The following is a 21,394-nucleotide window of genomic DNA, read 5'->3' as shown; positions in this document are numbered from 1 at the left end:
TTTTAAAACAATATTCGGAGTTTTTGTCAAAAGAGGAACTATGTCGCTATAAAGCGTCTATCAATATAATACTAAAAAAAGAATAAAACAACATAGATCTGAAATCAAACAAAGAAAAGTTAAACTAACATCCAACATATAAAGTGAACTCTCAAAGATAACTAAAATAAGTAATACATATCAGCAGACCAAATGTTAAAAATGTATATTTTAACTATCTTACAGTGATAAGAACCATAGCTTCTCGATCAGATAGCTAAACCTAATTAAAAAATAAATAAAATATTCAAAACATAGACCAATTTAACAATCCAAAAAAAACTGTCAGAAATGATTGTGTGTTGGAATTATGAATGTCGGTTAATGTTTATGTACATATACATTCGAAAGTGGGTAGACGGATTTTAGAGGGGACAATGAACGCACCGTGAGGCTGGTCAGACTGGCCAGGTGAGTTTCCACGCGGTGATCTGGGATCAGTTTTCTTTCCCGCTAATTAACCCGGGTTAGACCGGAGCTCATTGATTTCTGACCTGAGATCAGTGTGAGAGTGTTGGAGAACAAAGGAGGGGGCAGTAGTACCTGTTTCACTGAGAGAAATACACAAGGAGTTATCGCCAGGTAAGTCAGCGTCTAAGTAACAAATTCATTGTTTCTAATGTTAAAAAAGACGATAGACATATATGTCACATTTGTTGTGTTGATTTTGACTTTATTTTTATTTTGTTAACACATTGTTACCGGTTTTATTATGTGGCTACATTCAGAGACATCTGTTTCTAGGAGTGGCCAAATGTTTTAATATCGCACACTGACATTTCATCCGGATCTTACAACGTCAGTAAATGTTTGGACACTTTTTAAAGTAAACCAACATATAACCTACTGATTAACATTACATTTGCGACTACAGGGTGCTATTAAACTGCTCAAATGTACAGTTATTTTTTTGTTATTTTTAGGACTAAACGGGTAAAGATATACAGTATTTACATAGTACAATAATCCGTTTATCTACCGTCCATTTGTTTTTCTTTATTAAACAAGTAAACGGAAGAGCGTCTGAGAGGCCTTTTTGCTTTTTACCTTACTCTAATGGTCATTGGAGCGAGGGGCGGGGCGAAACTCGCGGAAGTGATTTCAAAACAAAAGCACTCGTGTGCTTGGAACTGTGATAATATTATAAACAAGGTGAATTTAGCGATCACAACGAAAATAGCCAAGAAGACACATATTGAGCCCAGAAAATGAATGTTATTAAGGGCTGTAAATATAATAAGCCTATGTCTAAAATTGACAACATTGTTAGGAGATTTAAACTATGCAGCGATTCTGCACTGCGGTCAACTCAGCCGTCTCTCGAGTTTGTTATTATTTTTTCTGCCATTAGTTCTTCTTGAGATTGACACTGTTGGACTCAGTACTAGTGAAACAATTCCCACAAGTACTATGAAGTACTTTTACTGTGTACTTTTTGAGTAATCCTCTGTCAATGTCCCCTCCTGAGTACAAGAATGCATGTTTCTTTGCTATTTTGAATAAGCGTTAAAGGAGAGGTGTCATGGCCATTTCCACTGATCATAATTCCATTGTTGAGGTATACTAAAATAGATTTATACTGTGCATTTTTCCAAAATCACATTGGTTTCGCATACAGCATCTCTGTAAACTACTTTTATTCACTGAATTTCACTCTCTGCCTTTAACGGCTCGTTGTAGCTCCAAAAGCTCCAGCCCCCACCCTCCCTGTGAGCACAGTGTGCTCTGATTGGTCGGGACGTTGTGAATCGCGCTGAGCTCCGTGGAGGTGCGATTGGTCCATTTCGTTCCGGGTACGACGCGGAAGAATGACGTATCTCCAACGAGGCGTTTTGGGGAGGTATTTTCTGTGTTAGAGTTTTACTCGCTACAGGGTGTACTTTGAGGGTTTTGAGTCTGCACACGTTTACATGCATAAAAACCTTCATAACACAAAAGGGGACGGGTAATAACCGGAAAAGCATGACACCTCTCCTTTAAAACACTTTTCTCATGAGACTGATATTGTTGGACAGAGTATTTTAAGAGGATATGGTAGACTTGATATCAGCAATACTTCCAGTCAGTACTCCAGCAGCAGCATTTTACCCCTTGGAAAGTCTTTAGACTGGCCTGGATAGCTGGTCTATCCTTCAGCAAAGTGACACACCCTTGTGACTCTTGTTGGCCTCTTAAGACCCAGACACACCAGGCCGAAATCGGCCGTCTTCGTTAGTCGGACGACGAAGCGTGCCCTGTCGCCCAAACTCAATTTGGTGTGTCCCGAACCGTCGGCCGTGACACGCCTTATTTGGCCTTTCACGGCCGACGCACGGCCGATTCAACATGTTGAATCGGCCGTGCGTCGGACACAGGCAGTCGGACCAAGAAATCACTCTGATTGGCTGTTCAGCTAGCGAATCAGTGCATGAGAAGCGAAACGGTTGCTTGAGAATGTCTTCCACAAGCAACACTCCAATGGCTGATAGCTCCAGTACCGCACGAAACATGTTTTCGATGGACGAGAGTGAAAATGGAACGCACACGCTATATGTTGTTTGTTTAGATCACGCAGTCTGTTCTTCTTCTCTGTCTTCCGGTTGTTGAATGACGAATACACACTACCGCCGCCTGCTGGTAAGGAGAGTTATTGCCACTCACGCATGCGCAGTTCGTACGTGCTCGGCTGAAGTCTTTGCGGTGTGTTCCAGTGCGACACATGGCCAAGACACAGGAGAACACGGCGACGCAACAGTCGGCGTCGGCGAGTTCTCTGGTGACTGCTTGGTGTGTCAGGGCCTTTAAGGCCGCTACACACCCACCTGAGACCAAAGAACGCGTACCGAAGGCGTCCCGACTTTTACGTCAGCTACGTCGCCTGCGTCGGCTACGCCGCCCGCTACGCCGCCCGCCTACGAACACACCGCAAATACTTCAGTCGACGAGTGGCAATAACTGTCCTTACCAGCAGGCAGCGGTAGTGTGAACAGTCAATCAGAGTGATTGCTTGGGCCGACTTTCTCTGACCTCCTGTGGGAGGTGTGAAAAGGTGCCGTAAAGAGACGGCGGTACGGGACACACCAACCTGAGTAGGGCGCCGCGAATGCCCGACTGCCTCTGACGGCCTCTGACTCCCAAAATCGGGTTGGTGTGTAGCCAGCTTTATGGGGCTGCTGTCTTTTAAGGCCGCTACACACCCACCTGAGACCAAAGAACGCGTACCGAAGGCGTCCCGACTTTTACGTCAGCTACGTCGCCTGCGTCGGCTACGCCGCCCGCCTACGAACACACCGCAAATACTTCAGTCGACGAGTGGCAATAACTGTCCTTATCAGCAGGCAGCGGTAGTGTGAACAGCCAATCAGAGTGATTGCTTGTCCCGACTTTCTCTGACCTCCCGCGGCCGATTCAACATGTTGAATCAGCCGCGGGAGGCGTCGGGAGGTGTGAAAAGGTGCCGTAAAGAGACGACGGTGCGGGACACACAAACCTGAGTAGGGCGCCGCGAATGCCCGACTGCCTCTGACGGCCTCTGACGGCCTCTGACTCCCAAAATCGGGCTGGTGTGTCCGGGCCTTACAATAGGATTATTTCTCTGCTCCTAGTTCAATCCTCGCAGATTCTTCCATCAGTCCCAGTCATTGCATGTCAGTCAATAGAGCTTCGAAAAAGGTGTCCAATTCAACAAAAGGATTTTTGTGAGTGAAGGCCAGAGCTAAATTATAGATTGTTTGATGTGTAATTACAAGGTGAGAGAAAATAAATCCACATCCTCCCACTAAACTTAGTTTATTTACTTGTCCATGTTATACTTATATACTTACTTGTATTAGAACATTTGCATGTTGAACTACATGCTGATATATCTTCCCCAGCCTCAAGGAAATACAATAAAATAAATGGATTCATAATTAAAAAACATTTATAAAAATGTATAAATTATAATGTTGTGTGCAAACATTTCAAATTTAAACACAAAAGGAAAAGAAGTTTACTTTTGAAATGATTTGTCACAAAAACCTTTCTAAATTAGAGTAAATTATTAAAAAAGGTTTAGTCTATAGACGTTTTTCTGCCTAAAATAGTTGAAATTGAACGTAAACTATATCAAACCCCACATCCATGGCAATTAACCCATTTTTGCCCGCTATTTAAATTGACTTTGGTTGAAGTTAATAACAATATTGATATTATATAGATATATAAATATATAGCATATCATTGATGCAGTCTTTCTGAACACTTTTCAAATAAAATACTGCAAATTAAAAATATTTTTAAAGGTCCCATGTCATGGCCATTTCTACTGATCATAATTCCATTGTTGAGGTCTACTAGAATAGATTTATATTGTGCAATTTTCCAAACTCACATTGGTTTCTCATACAGCATCTCTGTATAGTATGTGTATTCACTCTCTGTCCTACACAGATTGTTGGAGCTCCTGCCCTCCCCCCCCCTCCCTATGAGCCCAGTGTGCTCTGATTGGTCAGCTCGTCCACTCTGTTCTGATGAGTCTACCACTATGGTCTACCACCGTTACAGCGGAACATCAGTGATTATGTGTTACAATGGCGTTAGCAACCAGGAAATGACACCAGTAATGACAAACAGATGAGAATGCTGCGTGGTGTCTGGGTGCCGTGTGGGCGGGACGTTGCGGGGCTCGCTGCTGTGAGGAGCGGACAGTGTGAGCTGGCATACTGGTGTAATTTCCTGGTTGCTGCTTGGGGTCTGCGAGACAGCGAGACACAGCGAAACTCAGCCTGAACTAAGCCTGAGCACCATGGACGCGGGAAGGGGGGGGTGCTGAGGGTGCTGCAGCACCCCCATCTGCGAGGCTCCACTAGCACCCGCACCCCCAAACGCGGCGCACCTACAGTGTAAGCCGCCACAGTTTCGCAGCTGCGAGGCTCCACTAGCACCCCCCCCAGCGCGTCACAGTCTCACCACTGAGAGTGTGTGTGTGTGTGTGTGTGTGTGTGTGTGTGTGTGTGTGTGTGTGTTGTGGTGTGTGTGTGTGTGTGTGTGTGTGTGTGTGTGTGTGTGTGTGTGTGTGTGTGTGTGTGTGTGTGTGTGTGTGTGTGTGTGTGTGTGTGTGTGTGTGTGGTGTGTGTGTGTGTGGTGTGTTGTGTGGTGTGTGTGTGTGTGTGTGTGTGTGTGTGTGTGTGTGTGTGTGTGTGTGTGTGTGTGTGTGTGTGTGTGTGTGTGTGTGTGTGTGTGTGTGTGTGGTGTGTGTGTGTGTGTGTGTGTGTGTGTGTGTGTGTGTGTGTGTGTGTGTGTGTGGAGCTCCACGAATTGGTCCATTTGCCCAGGAAGAAAAAGAGAAATGTCCAACGAGGCGTTCTGGGGCAGCATAGACAGGTCTTTTCTGTGTTAAGAGTTTTACTCGCTACAGGGTGTACTCTGCAGACCGTTTACATGCAGAAAAAGCTACATAACACACAAGGGGACGGGTAATAACCCGAAAAGCATGACATGGGACCTTTAAGTAACAGCAGTGAGTTTTAATTAGGGATGCACAATACATATTGGAAATATACAATTTTGTCCAATGAAGTTAAATTGCTTCCAAAATGTACAGCCCCTAAACACAGAGACACTGGTAGAACTGGTTCTGTACTTTGTATTATTTTGCATTTAAGAATAGTATAAGTTAGCTATGATAGATAACGTTAAGCGACAGCTATGGAATAACAAATCCAATTGTGAAAATATCTGTTAACGGAATTGGCCCTGAGTTATTGGTAATTACTGCTTTTTGTTATTGGCTGAAAAAATTATGTCGAATCCCTAGTTGTAATCCTCTCCACTTCCCTCTGTAGCGAGCCGTTCCAGGTCCAGATGTCTGCAGGAGGAGTCGGTTCTGTGTCCAGGTTCGACCGGCTGCGGGACATCCCACACTATGACCAGGTCCCTGTGGGCTCATTATGGCATGACCTGGATCTTCCACCCCCCCCGGAACCCTTGCATGGAACAGTACCAGCAGTGAGCTTAGACCCACTTCCCCCTCCTCCGCTACCTGAACAGCCAGCAGTTGGGCTAGAATCCTTCCCCCCCCCTTACCATGATGAGCCAATGGAGGATGACTGTGATGCCATGGATATGAAGCCGGTTCGCCGCTTCGTTCCTGACTCGGTCAAGAATTTCTTCCGTGGCAACAGCGGGAACGGTGACGGCATGGGTTGGGTCCTACCCCCTCCTTCACAACATCTACCTGCCTCTTATTCCCCTGCCCCCTCTTCTAGTAAGAGCGCCAACTGCCGCACCACAGCAGGAGTCCCCTGTTCACCTCCCAACTCCCCCCCCCCATCTCCTTATCTTCAAGGGTCATATCGGGACCCCTACGGCGGCTCTGGGGGAAGCTACACATCTCAGAAGGAGAGAGACGGGCTGCTGCTTGGTGCTGAAGCTCTTGACTCTGCGTCTGCGGTGCCTACCAATCTTTCGGCTCTGACCTACCTGGAGCGGGTGGAGGAGTACCACCAGCGCTACGCCTACATGAAGTCCTGGGCTGGCCTGCTGAGGATCCTGGGCTGTGTGGAGCTGCTGCTGGGAGCTGCTGTGTTTGCCTGCGTCTGTGCTTATGTTCATAAGGACAACGAGTGGTTCAATATGTATGGATACTCCCAGCCACAGATGTTTGGGGGGCTGGGTGGAGGTGCCAGTGCCTATGGACATGGTGATGGTTACTACACAGGCCCCAAAACACCTTTTGTCCTAGTGGTGGCTGGTCTAGCGTGGATAGTGACTGTTATTTTGCTCGTTCTTGGGATGACAATATACTACAGAGCCATACTTCTTGACTCTTCTTGGTGGCCAGTCACAGAGTGTTCCATCAACCTTGTGTTGGGGGTGCTCTACTTAGCAGCAGGGATAGTGTATGTGAGGGACACCACTCGAGGGGGGCTGTGCAACATGCCAGTCTTCAATAATGGAGTTAATGGGGCATTTTGTCGCACTGAAGCCGGCCAAACAGCAGCCATGGTCTTCCTCTTCCTCACCATGGCACTCTACTTCATTGGTGCTGGAGTGTGTCTAAAGCTGTGGAGACATGAGGCAGCCAGGATGAAGAAGGAAGGTCTCGCACACGAGGTCTGACACACGCACGCACGCACGCACGCACGCACGCACGCGCGCGCGCGCGCGCACGCACGCGCGCGCACACACACACACACACACACACACACACACACACACACACACACACACACACACACACACACACACAACACACACACACACACACACACACACACACACACACACACACACACACACACACACACACACACACACACACACACACACACACACACACACACACACACACACACACACACACAGTAGTAGCTGAAAACAGTTCAGTTAAGACCTCAAATGACAAATAAGGTTGTATCTATAGCCTGTGTAGATAATGACAGCCAGGGGTTACCCATTAAACCTGAGCAATATACTGCTGTGGACTGGGACACATAAGCAACACTTTAAAGAAAGGCTCACACTATATTGAGAACATTTTAGTTTTAGTATGTTGTGTTGCTTTGGCAAAAGTCACATAGTAACAAAAAAAACAAAGGCAGCACTGGACCAGCAACTCCCTCCTTCTCTGTACAGTTTGTTCAATGGAGTCTGGTGTCTTTGGGAAGAGGGTAGATGGATATAAGCTTCAGTTCCCTAATGGATACGAGTGTCTCACAGCAAGGTAAAGCTGTAAAAACATTCTAATTATGGCGTACACCTAAACTGATATTGTTTCTGTTGGGCCTAATTTGAGGTGGCTAAAACATGTTATGACTAATATAACATTGAGCTGAAATGTTATTTGATTTAGAAAGATAAAGTGTTAGAGCAGCCTCATTAGGAGAAACCCCTGATGGAACTTGGACTAGATTGAACATCTAAATAATCATTCCCCATCTCTTCTTCCCATAATCCTAGATGAAAACCATTGGATCATCAGTCCCTCTCTCCATAGTAAGTATCAATGCTTTTTTCAATTGCAGACATTGAATGTTACACAGTGTAAATTAAGTGAGCTCACAAACCTTTATGTACTGTAGCTGGGTCCAGCCTCCAGAGCCTCGGAGCAGACCCCGTTGCCCACCCTCCAGCCTGACATCATGGACAACTCTTCAGCTGCTCCTCGGATGTCGCTGGAGCCAGAGTTCCTCAGAGGTCACATTCCAGCTGGACACATCCCCAAACCTGTCGTCATAGCCGACTATGTTGCGTGAGTGTTAAAATAAGTTGCTACAATTTAGCCTTTTGTGTATATTTCATGTAGATTTTTGAAACACCAACAAATTCTCACAGGAAGTACTGAAAAGCAATAACTATTCAAAATCTCTCAAATTAACTTGATATATATTTAACATTTTGTTACCGTTTTACTGTTTTATACTGCTTACGTCTCTGCCATCAGTGTATGAATGTGTGTGAATAAACAAATGTGGTCATGTGTGTTAAAGCACTTTGAGGGGCTGGGAGAGTAGAAAAGCTCTATATAAATGCAGGTCTGATCAAATATACTTCATTTTATTAGTATTTTTGTTATTTACTGAAACACCTCACAGAATCCACAGGTCTTTATAAGTCTCCATTGACCAAATGTGGTGGAATCTTTGAACTGTGTTCGTATATTACACTGTCTAACACTGCAACATGTACAGCTTTAACCACCAACATTCTTCAAAAGGTTTGGTAGTGTCAGACCAAGGCCAACCATGCAAAAAAGATCTGAATTTATTATAAATGATCTGGTTCAAAATGCAAGTATAGAAAAGGTACACATAGGTTTCAGATCTGTACTAAAACAATAGACAGTTGCTTTTACAGTATGTTTACTGAAACATGTTTTACTTGCAGTATTCATACCACCTTCATACTGGACATTGGGAGATGTCTTCCTTATGTGCTATAGTATAGATTACTGTAAGTAATGGGGGGAAAGCATCACAGAGTTAATCTAATGAAGTGAATGTCTTCAGCAATCTTAGTTTGACAAAACAAGTAGATATTGTCCAAATTACAGACTTTTTAGTATCTAATCCTCTCTTTTTGTAACTGCTTGTCCATTTGCAGCTTAGCAGGGAAACACTATACGGGAAATGACAAGCAAGGAAGTTTGTACTAAAAGATTGTGACTCTAAAAATATATAGTGACTTTTATATCAGTTTGTTATCCAAATGGTTGAGCATTCATGACAAAAGTTGTAAACCCCCAACCCTAAGCAGGTTACATATGTACACATACTGTAAATACAAACAGACATGTCTACAAATGTGTCGTCTTATCAACAGATGATTCTCAACAAAAAAAAATAGATATGATATTTATTTATTCATACATGCCCGTAGAACATGTATACATCAAAAATAAATAATAAGGAAAATACATAATTAATATATTATAATGATGATAATGAATAACAGATAAACAAATAAGCAGATGAGATACATCCTTACACAAATGACCCAGATTTACCTGTTTAGCTTATGCTACTCTGAATTGGGAGCGTGGACATCTATCATGTAGGGCCTTAACACTAGAACCGCCAGAGATTTTTTATACCTAAAACCGCCACCTGGGTCAAATTGACCCGCTATTAGAATGCATTGATTTTCAAGGTAAAATGTTCTTTTATTGAACAGAGAGTTTTGATCGCACAGGGATGAAACGTATACCAATATAATCTGTGGACTCTCAGGGCTCGACATTATAAATGGCCCGCTGGGCCGGAAGCATTATTTAGACCAGCATAACGTACTTTCAACTCGCCCCACAGCTGTTTGCTGCGGAGCGCAGTGCGAGCAGTTTCCCGTGAGCGGGAGCACACTCCCTCACTACAGACTCTCTCTCTCTCTCTCTCTCTCTCTCTCTCTCTCTCTCTCTCTCTCTCTCTCTCTCTCTCTCTCTCTCTCTCTCTCTCTCTCTCTCTCTCTCTCTCTATAACTATCTATCAATATATCTATCCATCTATCTCTCTCTCTCTCAATCTATCTCTCAATCTATAAGGAGGAACCGCAGTAGACAAAAGGCGTTGCTATAGCAACACGTCATGTTTATATGAAAAGGGGTGGGGTCAATATGACCCGCTTGGCGGAAATAGGTATAAATGGCAATTTTTTGGGTGATTTCTTCAATCTGACTTCATATTGACACTTTTTAACAACAGAGGGTGGTACATAACACACTTTCAGGAAAAGTCACGGACTGGGAGACTTTAATATTTTATTGAAAAAAAGTTACATCAAATATAAAACAGCTCGGGGTCAAATTGACCCCGTTGGCGGTTCTAGTGTTAATGATAGATGGATGCTGACGAAAGAAATTGCACCTTGTTTTTTATCTACAGTATCTACCAGCAATCATAGCTCTGCAACTGAGTCTGGTCTGGTCTTGGGTGTTAGCAAAATCTGAGAACAAATGTTTATGTTTGGGTTAAGAAGTGAAACAAAAGTAAAACAAAAACATGAAAAACACAAAAAGTAACAAAGAAAAACTCGTACCATCCTGGATCCCTGGGCTGGTCTTCCTTAAACCTACAAGCCGAATAAACACGCATCCCTCTTCTAGGCATATGACACTTCCAGACTAACCCAAACTCTCACATGAACTGTGCAAGGGCAGAACAAAATGGAACAGGGCCCTTCTCCAACTATTGCCATTACTGCAAGCTGAAGCAACCTTTAACACAATAGACCTGCAATCATTTATCCAGCTTGTACCACAGGCTGCAACATCATCATGTAGCTCCAACAGTACCTGCCATGGCCCCCATGTTGACGTTCACTCTCTGTCTGTCTCCCGCGGTCGCAACTTGCCTCAATATAGTGCCTCGCCTTGGTCTGGTCTTCAAAGCTGAGGTTATTATCTTAAGTGTGGCTGGATATAGTAGAGCATATTTCACACCGGGGCACCAGCGAAGTATGCCCTGGACTTCAGTGAAGGGGAGGAAGTGTAGTCCGGGTAGATGTGATAATGCTTGCTGTGTAGAAGATGGGCACTGCTACAATGTCTTTTGGAACAACGGCAGCTATTTCCTGAGCGTAGTGGAATTGTATGATTATTGGCGTTGGTGCATGCCCTTCCTCAGACTGCTGAAGACTTATGTTAATTTAGTTTGAATTAAGCAAAAACATATGTTGTCTCCAACAGGAAGTACCCCACTATCCGCTCAGAGGAGGAGAGGGACCAGTACAAGGCTGTGTTCAACGACCAGTACGCCGAGTACAAGGAGCTGCATGCTGAGGTGCAGGCCATGGCCAGGAGGTTTGGAGAGATGGACGAGATGATGCACAATCTCCCCTCCAGGCCTTCCAGCCAAATGGTAACGCCCACACACACACACACACGCACGCACACGCGCATACACACACGCATACAAACATGTATATATATGTCCAGTAACATTCCAATTTTGTTTCAGGAGAAGGAGCGGATCAGTAACATTGTAATGGAGTATCAGAAAAAGAAAGCTGTAAGTACACATCATAAAATGTGATGATCCATCCAACAATCCATCCCCTGTCACTGGGGGCTGTTTATGGTTAAGGTCTTTTTGTAAAGTTTCAAATTGTAAAGTTTAATTGTCAGTAATATTCCAGTAACAATTAAATTGATGTTCAGGATTTCACATACTCTCTTAACTTACATTTTTATTTTTAGATCTTTGATGTCTATTGAGGATAAACATAAACCTGATAACAATTAAGTCAGGACAGAGTTGGTTAAAAATCTGGCTGAGACTCATTAGAAACTTTTTTCCTCAGTATTAAAGTGTTGGAGCCAGGTGATTGTTGTCTTGCCAATGCAAACAGGAACTGCTACAAAGCTCATTCACTTTTCCATGTGGTAGTATTGGCTAAACAAGTCATAGATTGTCAAAGATGTCGCACAGTTAATATTTTTACCTCATCTGATACTAACACTTATTGAAAATATTAGAAAAAGGCATTCACCCTCTTTTTTTTCTATGTCAAAGACAAGTCAAATACAGGCAATTCTTTATTATTTGATTGATTTATATACATGGGCTGACAATGATATACTGAGTGAAGTGCTAAACATATAGAGTATGATGCCTATGAATTAGGGCTGCTCAATTAATCGCAATTACGATTTTGGCTTGCAACGATTATGAAAACAACATAATCGAAATAAAACGATTATTTATTTTTTAATTGGTTTTTCAGTTGAATTATACTTAAAGTTCAGGGTAATCAACTGTTAAAAACATACTGTTCCATTTCTTTTCAATAAATGGATGTTTTCAAAGTAAATGAATAATCGTTTTTAATAATCGTGATATCAATTATTGACCCAAATAATCGAGATTATGATTTTTGCCATAATCGAGCAGCCCTACTATGAACGGTAGTAGAAAACATCCAGTCAAGAAAAAGCAGTATAGATGATGTCCAAGATATACAACAAAACATTTTTCAAAAAGGAGAACCTGCAAGACTATTTGATATCCCTGATATAAAGGGAATTCCATCACAGGCAAAGACAGTTAGACACTTTATTTCTTTGTTTCTCTTTTTCTTTTTAGGATCCAACATATTTGGAAAAAAGAGAGAGGTGTGAGTACTTGAAGAAAAAGCTCTCTCATATCAAACAAAAGATTCAGGAGTATAACAAGGTCATGGACTGGAGCGATAGCAACTAAACACTGAAGTCATGAAGACAACGTGCTCTGTTGCACACAAAACTGAGGGGACTGAGGTGGGAACGGTGTCTGGACATGGTGAAAAAGCCCTCATTGTGCCCACACCTTCTAATTGCAAATGAGCCATTATCACATTAGAACAGGTGGACCTGCAGTCAATGTCTTTTAGAAAGAGTTGTGTACTGCAATGAAAAGCCTCACAAAAAGTGAGACATTCAGTATTCAGAGAGCTGTGATGGACCAGGTGTAACCTACAGTTATACCTGATGTCCATTATATTTAGCTACACACAGCAACCCAGATGCAGATCACGTTTTTTTAATGAAGATTCATGGAAATATGCTTTGTTGTGCCATTTTGATCACTTAATTGCTGTGTCTCCAGAACACATCAAAGAGTGGAAGCAGAGGAATCAGCTATAGCCTCTTTAAAGAATACCAAAGCCTCTTTCGTAATGTTGATATACACAGTTCACTGTTTGGGCCATAACTCAAGAATTAAATTGCTAAGTATAAAATGGGACGAATGTAATCTGTTAAATGACTGGTTGGCGGAGGGATACAATCGCAAGCTGGTGATTATAGCCAAATGTGCAAAGAATTATAGGATCTTATCCAAGTGTGGGTAAGATGAAAATCAAGCATGTTTTGGGGTCTTACAATGGCATAGACACTCTGTAGATAAATCTCATGGGGAAGTTGATTGTTAATGCTGACTCAATGATTGTATAAATCGTAGTATCAGCAGTTTATTTTGTTCAACTGATTAGTTTTGATCACATAGGATAGGATTCTTTATGAACGACATGTGTGACACTGCAGAGGGTTAAGCTGCTTGCCATTATGGTCTGTGTATTCTGTTACTGCTTTTTACATTGCATTCCTTCTGTCCAGTATTCTTCTCTCAAACTGTGAGGCCCAATGTCAACTTTGACTAAAAGCTTGAATGTATGAATGGTCTCTACTCTGTACAGTAACTGTTACTGAAATCACCATTTTGAACATAACAGATGTATTTTTTTATTGTTTTAATCATAACTTGGTAAACTTTTTGCACATGTATATGTTCGATTGATATGCATATGTAATTGTTTTGTACCATATAGTAAGTCCTACTGCTTTATACCAATGAAGTACCTTTAAACAGTGTGTATATCTTTTTTTCTTTTTTTTACTACCATGTTGTCCAGTGCAAACTTCTGCTAAATCTGCCATTCAATGTTTAAGTAGTGGCAGAAGCCATGAATAGGGAGCGCCAAAAAGGGGTACAATAAGAGCATTGTTATATTTTCATAAATTGTGTTTTCATGTATTGCTATAAATCCCTGGGTCTTGCTTTATTTATTTTTTTAAAAGGTCAATTTCTTTTCTATTAACACTTTTAAGGCAGAATATCAAGAGTACAACCACAGAGCAAATGAACAGATTGTCTGTAGGCATTGGATACTATAATACCTATAAGCAGTTTGAATTGCAGTGCAGGTAAATGAATCACTTAGTAAGAAATGTCCCAGCTCTAAAGAGCTCAACAAATGAAAGGACACTGAACAAACTGTTAAATATAGAATGACCTGGATGCACTGGACTGTCTGCATGCCATTTCTAGCTTTATGGATACATGCCATGTCTGCATCCACATTTCCCTCACTTTCTTCTTTTATGAACAGTCCGTGAACTCACCATGATAGAATGGCTTCTAATGTGGCTCTGCCCTTTTCCTGTAGATTAGCTGGACAGACCTTTCTGCCTCAGGTTATACTAGGCTCGTTTGAGATGAGCGAGACCGACTTGCTCTGGAGGCTCGCCTACATGAAACGTTGAAATCTCGCGGGACAAAGACGCCCGCAGACTTGAGAGCGAGGCGCGGCGAGGCGGCGCAGTTTCTCTCCACGGGCTGCGGAAGCAAAATGCTTGATGGGAAACGACCATAGACTGTGGGGCCATTTCTCAATCGCGAGGATATTGGCTTCCAAGCCAATATTTCAAGCATACTACGTCATCGAGTGCCGCCGAAGTACTGTTCCAATCTCCAGCATACTTGGAAATCTACCGAGCCCGGCGTACTTCGTTAGGAGAAATATTGAGGCTGCACATGAGTAGACTCCGCGGTCTTAAAATCCCCACAATGCTTTGCGCACGGACCAATTTCCCCAAATCTGTGGCGGAAGATGTAAGGCAGGGCCTCTCATATGACGCACACCTGCACACTTGCTAGCCTGTTCCACTCTTTGTTTTCCGAATGCCAGGAAGTATTCTTGCCTCGCTTCTGAAGCAAGATGCTCGGCAGACATGTGCTACCAAGCAAGCGTACTCGCGATTGAGAAACACCCGGAATATATAAAAACGACTCGCTGGTATCTCGAGCTGAGCGCTCATTGGTGGTTTTTACCCCGTGCTGGTGATGAAACTCTCCATTGGCTCGGCAAAAGTTTGTTGTTTTGTGTCAGTTTTACGTCGCCACTTCCATTCACATTTTTCATAATTGTTCCACAATGTTTATCATCATGAAATTAATATCTATATATTTGATACTATACTTGCACTGCTTACCCCTAGATTCCACCGGGTCCGTCTGCGCCGCGTTACGGGCCGTCTCCACGGCAGCGTTAAAAAATCTTGAAACGCTTCTGCCCATTCACTTTGAATGGGGTGACGTCACTTTTTTTCGCTTTCGCCGAAATGCATTGTGGGCAGGCGAGCGGAGATTCTCAGGATTTTCAAGATCCAATGTTGAACAATGTTCAACTTTTGAAGCTGAGGAGGAAGCGTCAGCCAATCAAATCCCGTGTACGCAAATCTGACAGTTCAAGCTCTAGCCAATCAAACGGCGTGTATGCTGGGAGAGACATACCGCAGATCATTTCCTCATATTCCAAAAAATGGAGGAGAAATTAGCGGTAGCGAATCAATCACCCGGTGCTTTATGACCAGACCTACCGGGATATAAACCGGAGGAGCCAGGCATGGAGGGAGGTGGCAGAGACAGTGGTATGTTTTCGCCTGTTTTGGGGAGTTTATATCCAGTTTACTTCGGGCTTTTTGGCTTTTTGGCTTTTTGGCTTTTTGGCTTTTTGGCTTTTTGGCTTTTTGGCTTTTTTTAACGCTGCCGTGGAGACGGCCCGTTCCGGGCCGTCTCCACGGCAGCGTTAAAAAAATCTTGGAGGTGGGCGTATCTGAGGCTTGGGGATTTTTTTGCGATCAACCAATCACATGAATCTCCCGCCCGCGACATATGAAGCCAAAAAGCCCGAAGTAAACTGGATATAAACTCCCAAAACAGGCGAAAACATACCACTGTCTCTGCCACCTCCCTCCATGCCTGGCTCCTCCGGTTTATATCCCGGTAGGTCTGGTCATAAAGCACCGGGTGATTGATTCGCTACCGCTAATTTCTCCTCCATGTTTTGGAATATGAGGAAATGACCTGCGGTCTGTCTCTCCCAGCATACACGCCGTTTGATTGGCTAGAGCTTGAACTGTCAGATTTGCGTACACGGGATTTGATTGGCTGACGCTTCCTCCTCAGCTTCAAAAGTTGAACATTGTTCAACTTTGGATCTTGAAAATCCTGAGAATCTCCGCTCGCCTGCCCACAATGCATTTCGGCGAAAGCGAAAAAAAGTGACGTCACCCCATTCAAAGTGAATGGGCAGAAGCGCTTCAAGATTTTTTAACGCTGCCGTGGAGACGGCCCGTTACGGCTGCGCCGCGGTTTTGGTCCGGCCTCCTCCGGCGTCATACCCTACCAGGCGCGTTTTAGAAGCATTTCAGAAGCGGAGAGTCTTGCCTGCCGGTGTAGGTACCATATGTGTTCGGCCTACCAGATGTGTTCGGGGTCCGTTACGCTTACCAATGACGTCACGCATTGGCTGTACGGTAACCCAAGAGGACATTTTACACGGTCAAATTCCGAATGTATTGAAACTCCAGACTCAACGTAAGAGCTTGAGCCTCTTCGGGGGGTGCTAACATTTAAACATACACTTCATTCTTTACTTTGTCCGTTATTATATGTAGAAGATATTACTTTTTTCTCCGTCATGTTGTTTCCATAGCAACAACTTCAAAATAAAAGCATCTAAATAGATTTGTGTTCTACACACCAAAATACGTTATTTGAACACCCCTCTCGATCGATTTACAAGAAAAATTAGTATGGCCCGCTCTAATACACCAACGCAGTTTTTAAAGATATACATTTTTCAACACAGAATCATTTGCCAAATTACACCATATCCAATCATTTTACGAGTCAGAAAATGCTATCTGTTCATTGCAGTTATTGTTTATTGAATTAGATTACCATGAGCTCAACATAATTATGTAGAGTACAAGTCCACAGCCAAGAAAATGTTATTTGCATATCATTTTATTTATGAATATGGAATTATGGAATTCTAACACTGGAATTTGTTATTATTTACTATAACTTTATTATATTATTCGGGTACAGCCCTACTGTACCAAAATATCCGAATATTCGTTCGTTGGAGTACTATTCGGGTTTCAATTTCGTTATTCAGATATTCGTTTTTGGTTTTTTTCCCCGTTTTATTTTCAAATTGAATTTATTGAAATCTCCAATATCAACGTAAGAGCTTGTGCCTCTTCGGGGGGTGCTAACACTTAACCATAAACGTTATCGTTTACTTTCTCCGTCTTTATATGTAGATATTACTTTTCTCCGTTAATCTCTGTCACGTTGTTTCTAAAGCAACAACAACTTCCTGTCAACTGCGCTAACTCTCCTTCAAAATAAAAGCATGTCCATAAATAGGACATGCCAAATTACACTTAACACATAGCCTATACAACTGCAACGAATGTAACAAACACAATGCGATATCCTTTTCAATTTCAAAGAACACAAATTGGGTTACATTAACAAATAACTATAAAACAATAATACTGTAGAATAACAAAATGAATGCCGTGAATACACTGAAATACACGTGTTGAAGCGGTTCGCTGCTGATTACTACGATTCCGTACAGCCAATCACAATGGGTGACGTCATTGGTAAGCGACGGACCCCGAACACATATGGTAGGGCGAACACATATGGTACTGACACCGGCTCGCAGTTTTTGTTGATTTGGGCATATTTCCTGGACAGGCTACTTTGTACAGACAAAGTTAATAATAACTGTAATATTCCAGTTATAAACGACATGAATCAAAGATGTGTTGCTGTATTTTAGTGGTAAAAAAAATGCATTCATCATCATAATTATTCTATATATATAATTTACACAGTGCCTGTAAACCGGAGGAGAACGCTGGCATTTCTCCTCCTACTTGAAAGACTACGGAGGGATAGGGTCTGCAAAATTAGTTTGTGTGTGTGTATATATATAGGTCTATATAGCTCTGAACGTTCCACTTCCTGCCTGCCCGACCTTACGTTACGGCTGCGCCGCGACAAAAATAGGATTCGATCCTAATTTTAGAAAAGCCCTGCGCCGAGCCGCTTCTGGGACGCTTCTGGGACGCGTCTGAGCCGTAACGCGCCGCGTGTGGTGGAATAGCACCCATTGACTAGAGTGGCCGCGATCACCTTGAGCACCGCGGCGCAGCCGTAATGCGTCCGTAACGCGCCGCAGCCGGACCCGGTGGAATCTAGGGGTTACCGTTTTCATACTTTATATATCTTAGCATATTCATACACACTGTTCATACTGCTCACAGGCTGCTGTGTATATCTAGTGTATTCATACCCCTCACTGTTTATTCATTATTCAATTCATTCTATATTTTAATTTCTATATTACCCCTAGATTCCACCGGGTCCGTCTGCGCCGCGTTGCGGTTTTGGTCCGGCGTCCTCCGGCGTCATACCCTACCAGGCGCATTTCAGAAGCATTTCAGAAGCGGAGCGTCTTGCCTGCCGGCTCGCAGTTTTCGTTGATTTGGGCATATTTCCTGGACAGGCTACTTTGTACAGACAAAGTTAATAATAACTGTAATATTCCAGTTATAAACGACATGAATCAAAGATGTGTTGCTGTATTTTAGTGGTAAAAAAATGCATTCATCATCATAATTATTCTATATATATAATTTACACAGTGCCTGTAAACCGGAGGAGAACGCTGGCATTTCTCCTCCTACTTGAAAGACTACGGAGGGATAGGGTCTGCAAAATTAGTTTGTGTGTGTGTATATATAGCTCTGAACGTTCCACTTCCTGCCTGCCCGACCTTACGTTACGGCTGCACCGCGACAAAAATAGGATTCGATCCTAATTTTAGCGATCGCCGTGAGCACGCAGCCGTAACGCGCCCGTAACGCGCCCGTAACGCGCCGCAGACGGACCCGGTGGAATCTAGGGGTAACGCAGCGCAGACGGACCCGGTGGAATCTAGGGGTTACCCCTAGATTCCACCGGGTCCGTCTGCGCCGGGTCCGTCTGCGCCGCGTTACGGGCGCTTTACGGGCGCTTTACGGGCGCGTTACGGCTGCGCCGCGGTGCTCACGGCGATCGCGGCCACTCTAGTCAATGGGTGCTAATCCACCACACGCGGCGCGTTACGGCCCAGAAGCGTCCCAGAAGCGTCCCAGAAGCGTCTCGGCGCAGGGCTCCTCTAAAATTAGGATGAATCCTATTTTTGACGCGGCGCAGCCGTAACGTAAGGTCGGGCAGGCAGGAAGTGGAACGTTCATAGCATATATATATATATATATACACACACACAAACTAATTTTGCAGACCCTATCCCTCCGTAGTCTTTCAAGAAATGCCAGCGTTCTCCTCCGGTTTACAGGCACTGTGTAAATTATATATATAGAATAATTATGATGAATGCATTTTTTTACCACTAAAATACAGCAACACATCTTTGATTCATGTCGTTTATAACTGGAATATTACAGTTATTATTAACTTTGTCTGTACAAAGTAGCCTGTCCAGGAAATATGCCCAAATCAACAAAAACTGCGAGCCGGCAGGCAAGACGCTCCGCTTCTGAAATGCTTCTGAAACGCGCCTGGTAGGGTATGACGCCGGAGGAGGCCGGACCAAAACCGCGGCGCAGACGGACCCGGTGGAATCTAGGGGTTACACGCTTCTCTGCGCTCTCTCCTGGGGCAGTCATCCATAGGAATCCCGAACCCAATAAAATACCCAATATTAACGGTGTGTGTGTCTGCAATTTAAGGTAAAACCTAATAGAGGTGTCTGTCATACACATGGGCGTAGGAAGCATCCTGAATGTGGGGGGGACATCTTTAACGGGGGGTGTGGGGGCGAAAAAATATATAGATTTCCTGTATTCTGGTGCATTTTAACAGGTGGTTTGATACTTTTATGTGGCTACACTAGCATGAGGAAAATGATGGGTACATTTTGTAATTTCATCCAGTAGTAAAGAAAGGAAACATATTTGATTATTAATTCAGAGCTGTCTTTGAATTAATAAAAAGCAGTTTAAATGCCCATTTTTTGTACATTTATATACAACAATAAATATTTGTGAGTGCATTGAGAGATATTGTTGTGGAGAGACATTTATATATAAATCGCAAAATACATTTGTGAATCCTTCTGTGAGCATTTATTAATATTGAGACTGATCTGACTCCATACAGATGTTAAGTTCACCTAGGAATGGTATCATTGACTTAAATGTTCAAATAAATGTTGCTCTTCTGTCTATATTGGTCATATGATGCCCCTTGACTGAAATGTTTCCTGTTCAATATCCCCACTGATTTCCTTAAAATCCTGGGATGAGAGTCCACATCACAATTTACTCTCAACTGTCATTTCCCTTTCATCACTCACCTCAGCAATGGACCTCTCTCCACTGTCCCTGTATTCTGCCTCTGACTTACTCTCAAGTGCCTAGATGTCAAGAGAGGTGGTGAAGTGATAATTATTTATTGAGCAGTATACTCTTTCACATTGAATCATAACAAGTCATACTGAATGTAAATACAACTGACTCTAAAGTAAGTCCCAGTCTGTGACATTGGACATTTTGAAGACTCAAAGTCCCAAGCAGTAGGTAGAATATTAGCTAGTCTATGTAATGTGCACAGAAAATAAATAGTTAACTGAATACTGGGATGGAAATAGCCTATAAGCACTCAGTAAAACATAAACACACACAAAAAGCTTCTGAATGATAAGAAGTATAATTAAAACATAATGCACATTACCATTTTGAGAGAGAGTACCTAAGTTAAAGAACTCAGAAAATAATCTCTTATCGAACTGAGGCTCCAGTAAAACACACTGACTGCGTCTCTACATGGACATCAGTAAGCCGTTTATGAGTATTATCCTGGTTATGATCATATTGGGGATATGGTGTTTACATGAGCACAGAGAGATCGGGTTATTCATGTTCCCTGTTTACATGATAAATACTAGTAACCTGGCATTTCAATGCCTTTTCTCATCTAAACTATTCAGTATTTGTATCTTTCTATCATGACATAAAGACGAAACTCCTCTCCAGAAGTGAGACGCCGCCATCACTGTTAACTGATTAACTGCTACCAGCTGATTACTTACTTTCCTCTTCTTTGAAAAAAATGTTCTTATGTCCATGTTGTCTGGGGGAGAAAACATATCAAACCAAGAGATCATCAGCTTTGATTTTCGCTGTATTAACCATTTCCTGAACATTTGGTGTGTGTGCCTTACCTCCGCTACCGGCATCGCTTTATACAACAGATCTGAGCTGTCCAACTATGAC

At 42.9% G+C, this 21,394-nt stretch overlaps 1 protein-coding gene across 1 annotated transcript; it reads left to right on the top strand.

Annotated features, from left to right (window-relative positions):
- Window positions 1-515: 515 nt before the first annotated feature.
- On the top strand, window positions 516-14,033 carry marveld2b (MARVEL domain containing 2b). Its single transcript, XM_034118059.1, has 7 exons — window positions 516-621; window positions 5,844-7,113; window positions 7,960-7,995; window positions 8,082-8,251; window positions 11,180-11,351; window positions 11,451-11,501; window positions 12,576-14,033. Exons 2-7 carry the CDS (start codon window positions 5,863-5,865, stop codon window positions 12,690-12,692), a joined length of 1,797 nt encoding a protein of 598 aa, XP_033973950.1. The 5' UTR covers window positions 516-621; window positions 5,844-5,862; the 3' UTR covers window positions 12,693-14,033.
- Window positions 14,034-21,394: the final 7,361 nt, after the last annotated feature.

Source organism: Trematomus bernacchii, unplaced genomic scaffold (genome assembly GCF_902827165.1).
Source record: "Trematomus bernacchii unplaced genomic scaffold, fTreBer1.1, whole genome shotgun sequence".
NCBI lineage: Eukaryota > Metazoa > Chordata > Actinopteri > Perciformes > Nototheniidae > Trematomus > Trematomus bernacchii.
This window is presented reverse-complemented; position numbering and strand designations above follow the sequence as displayed.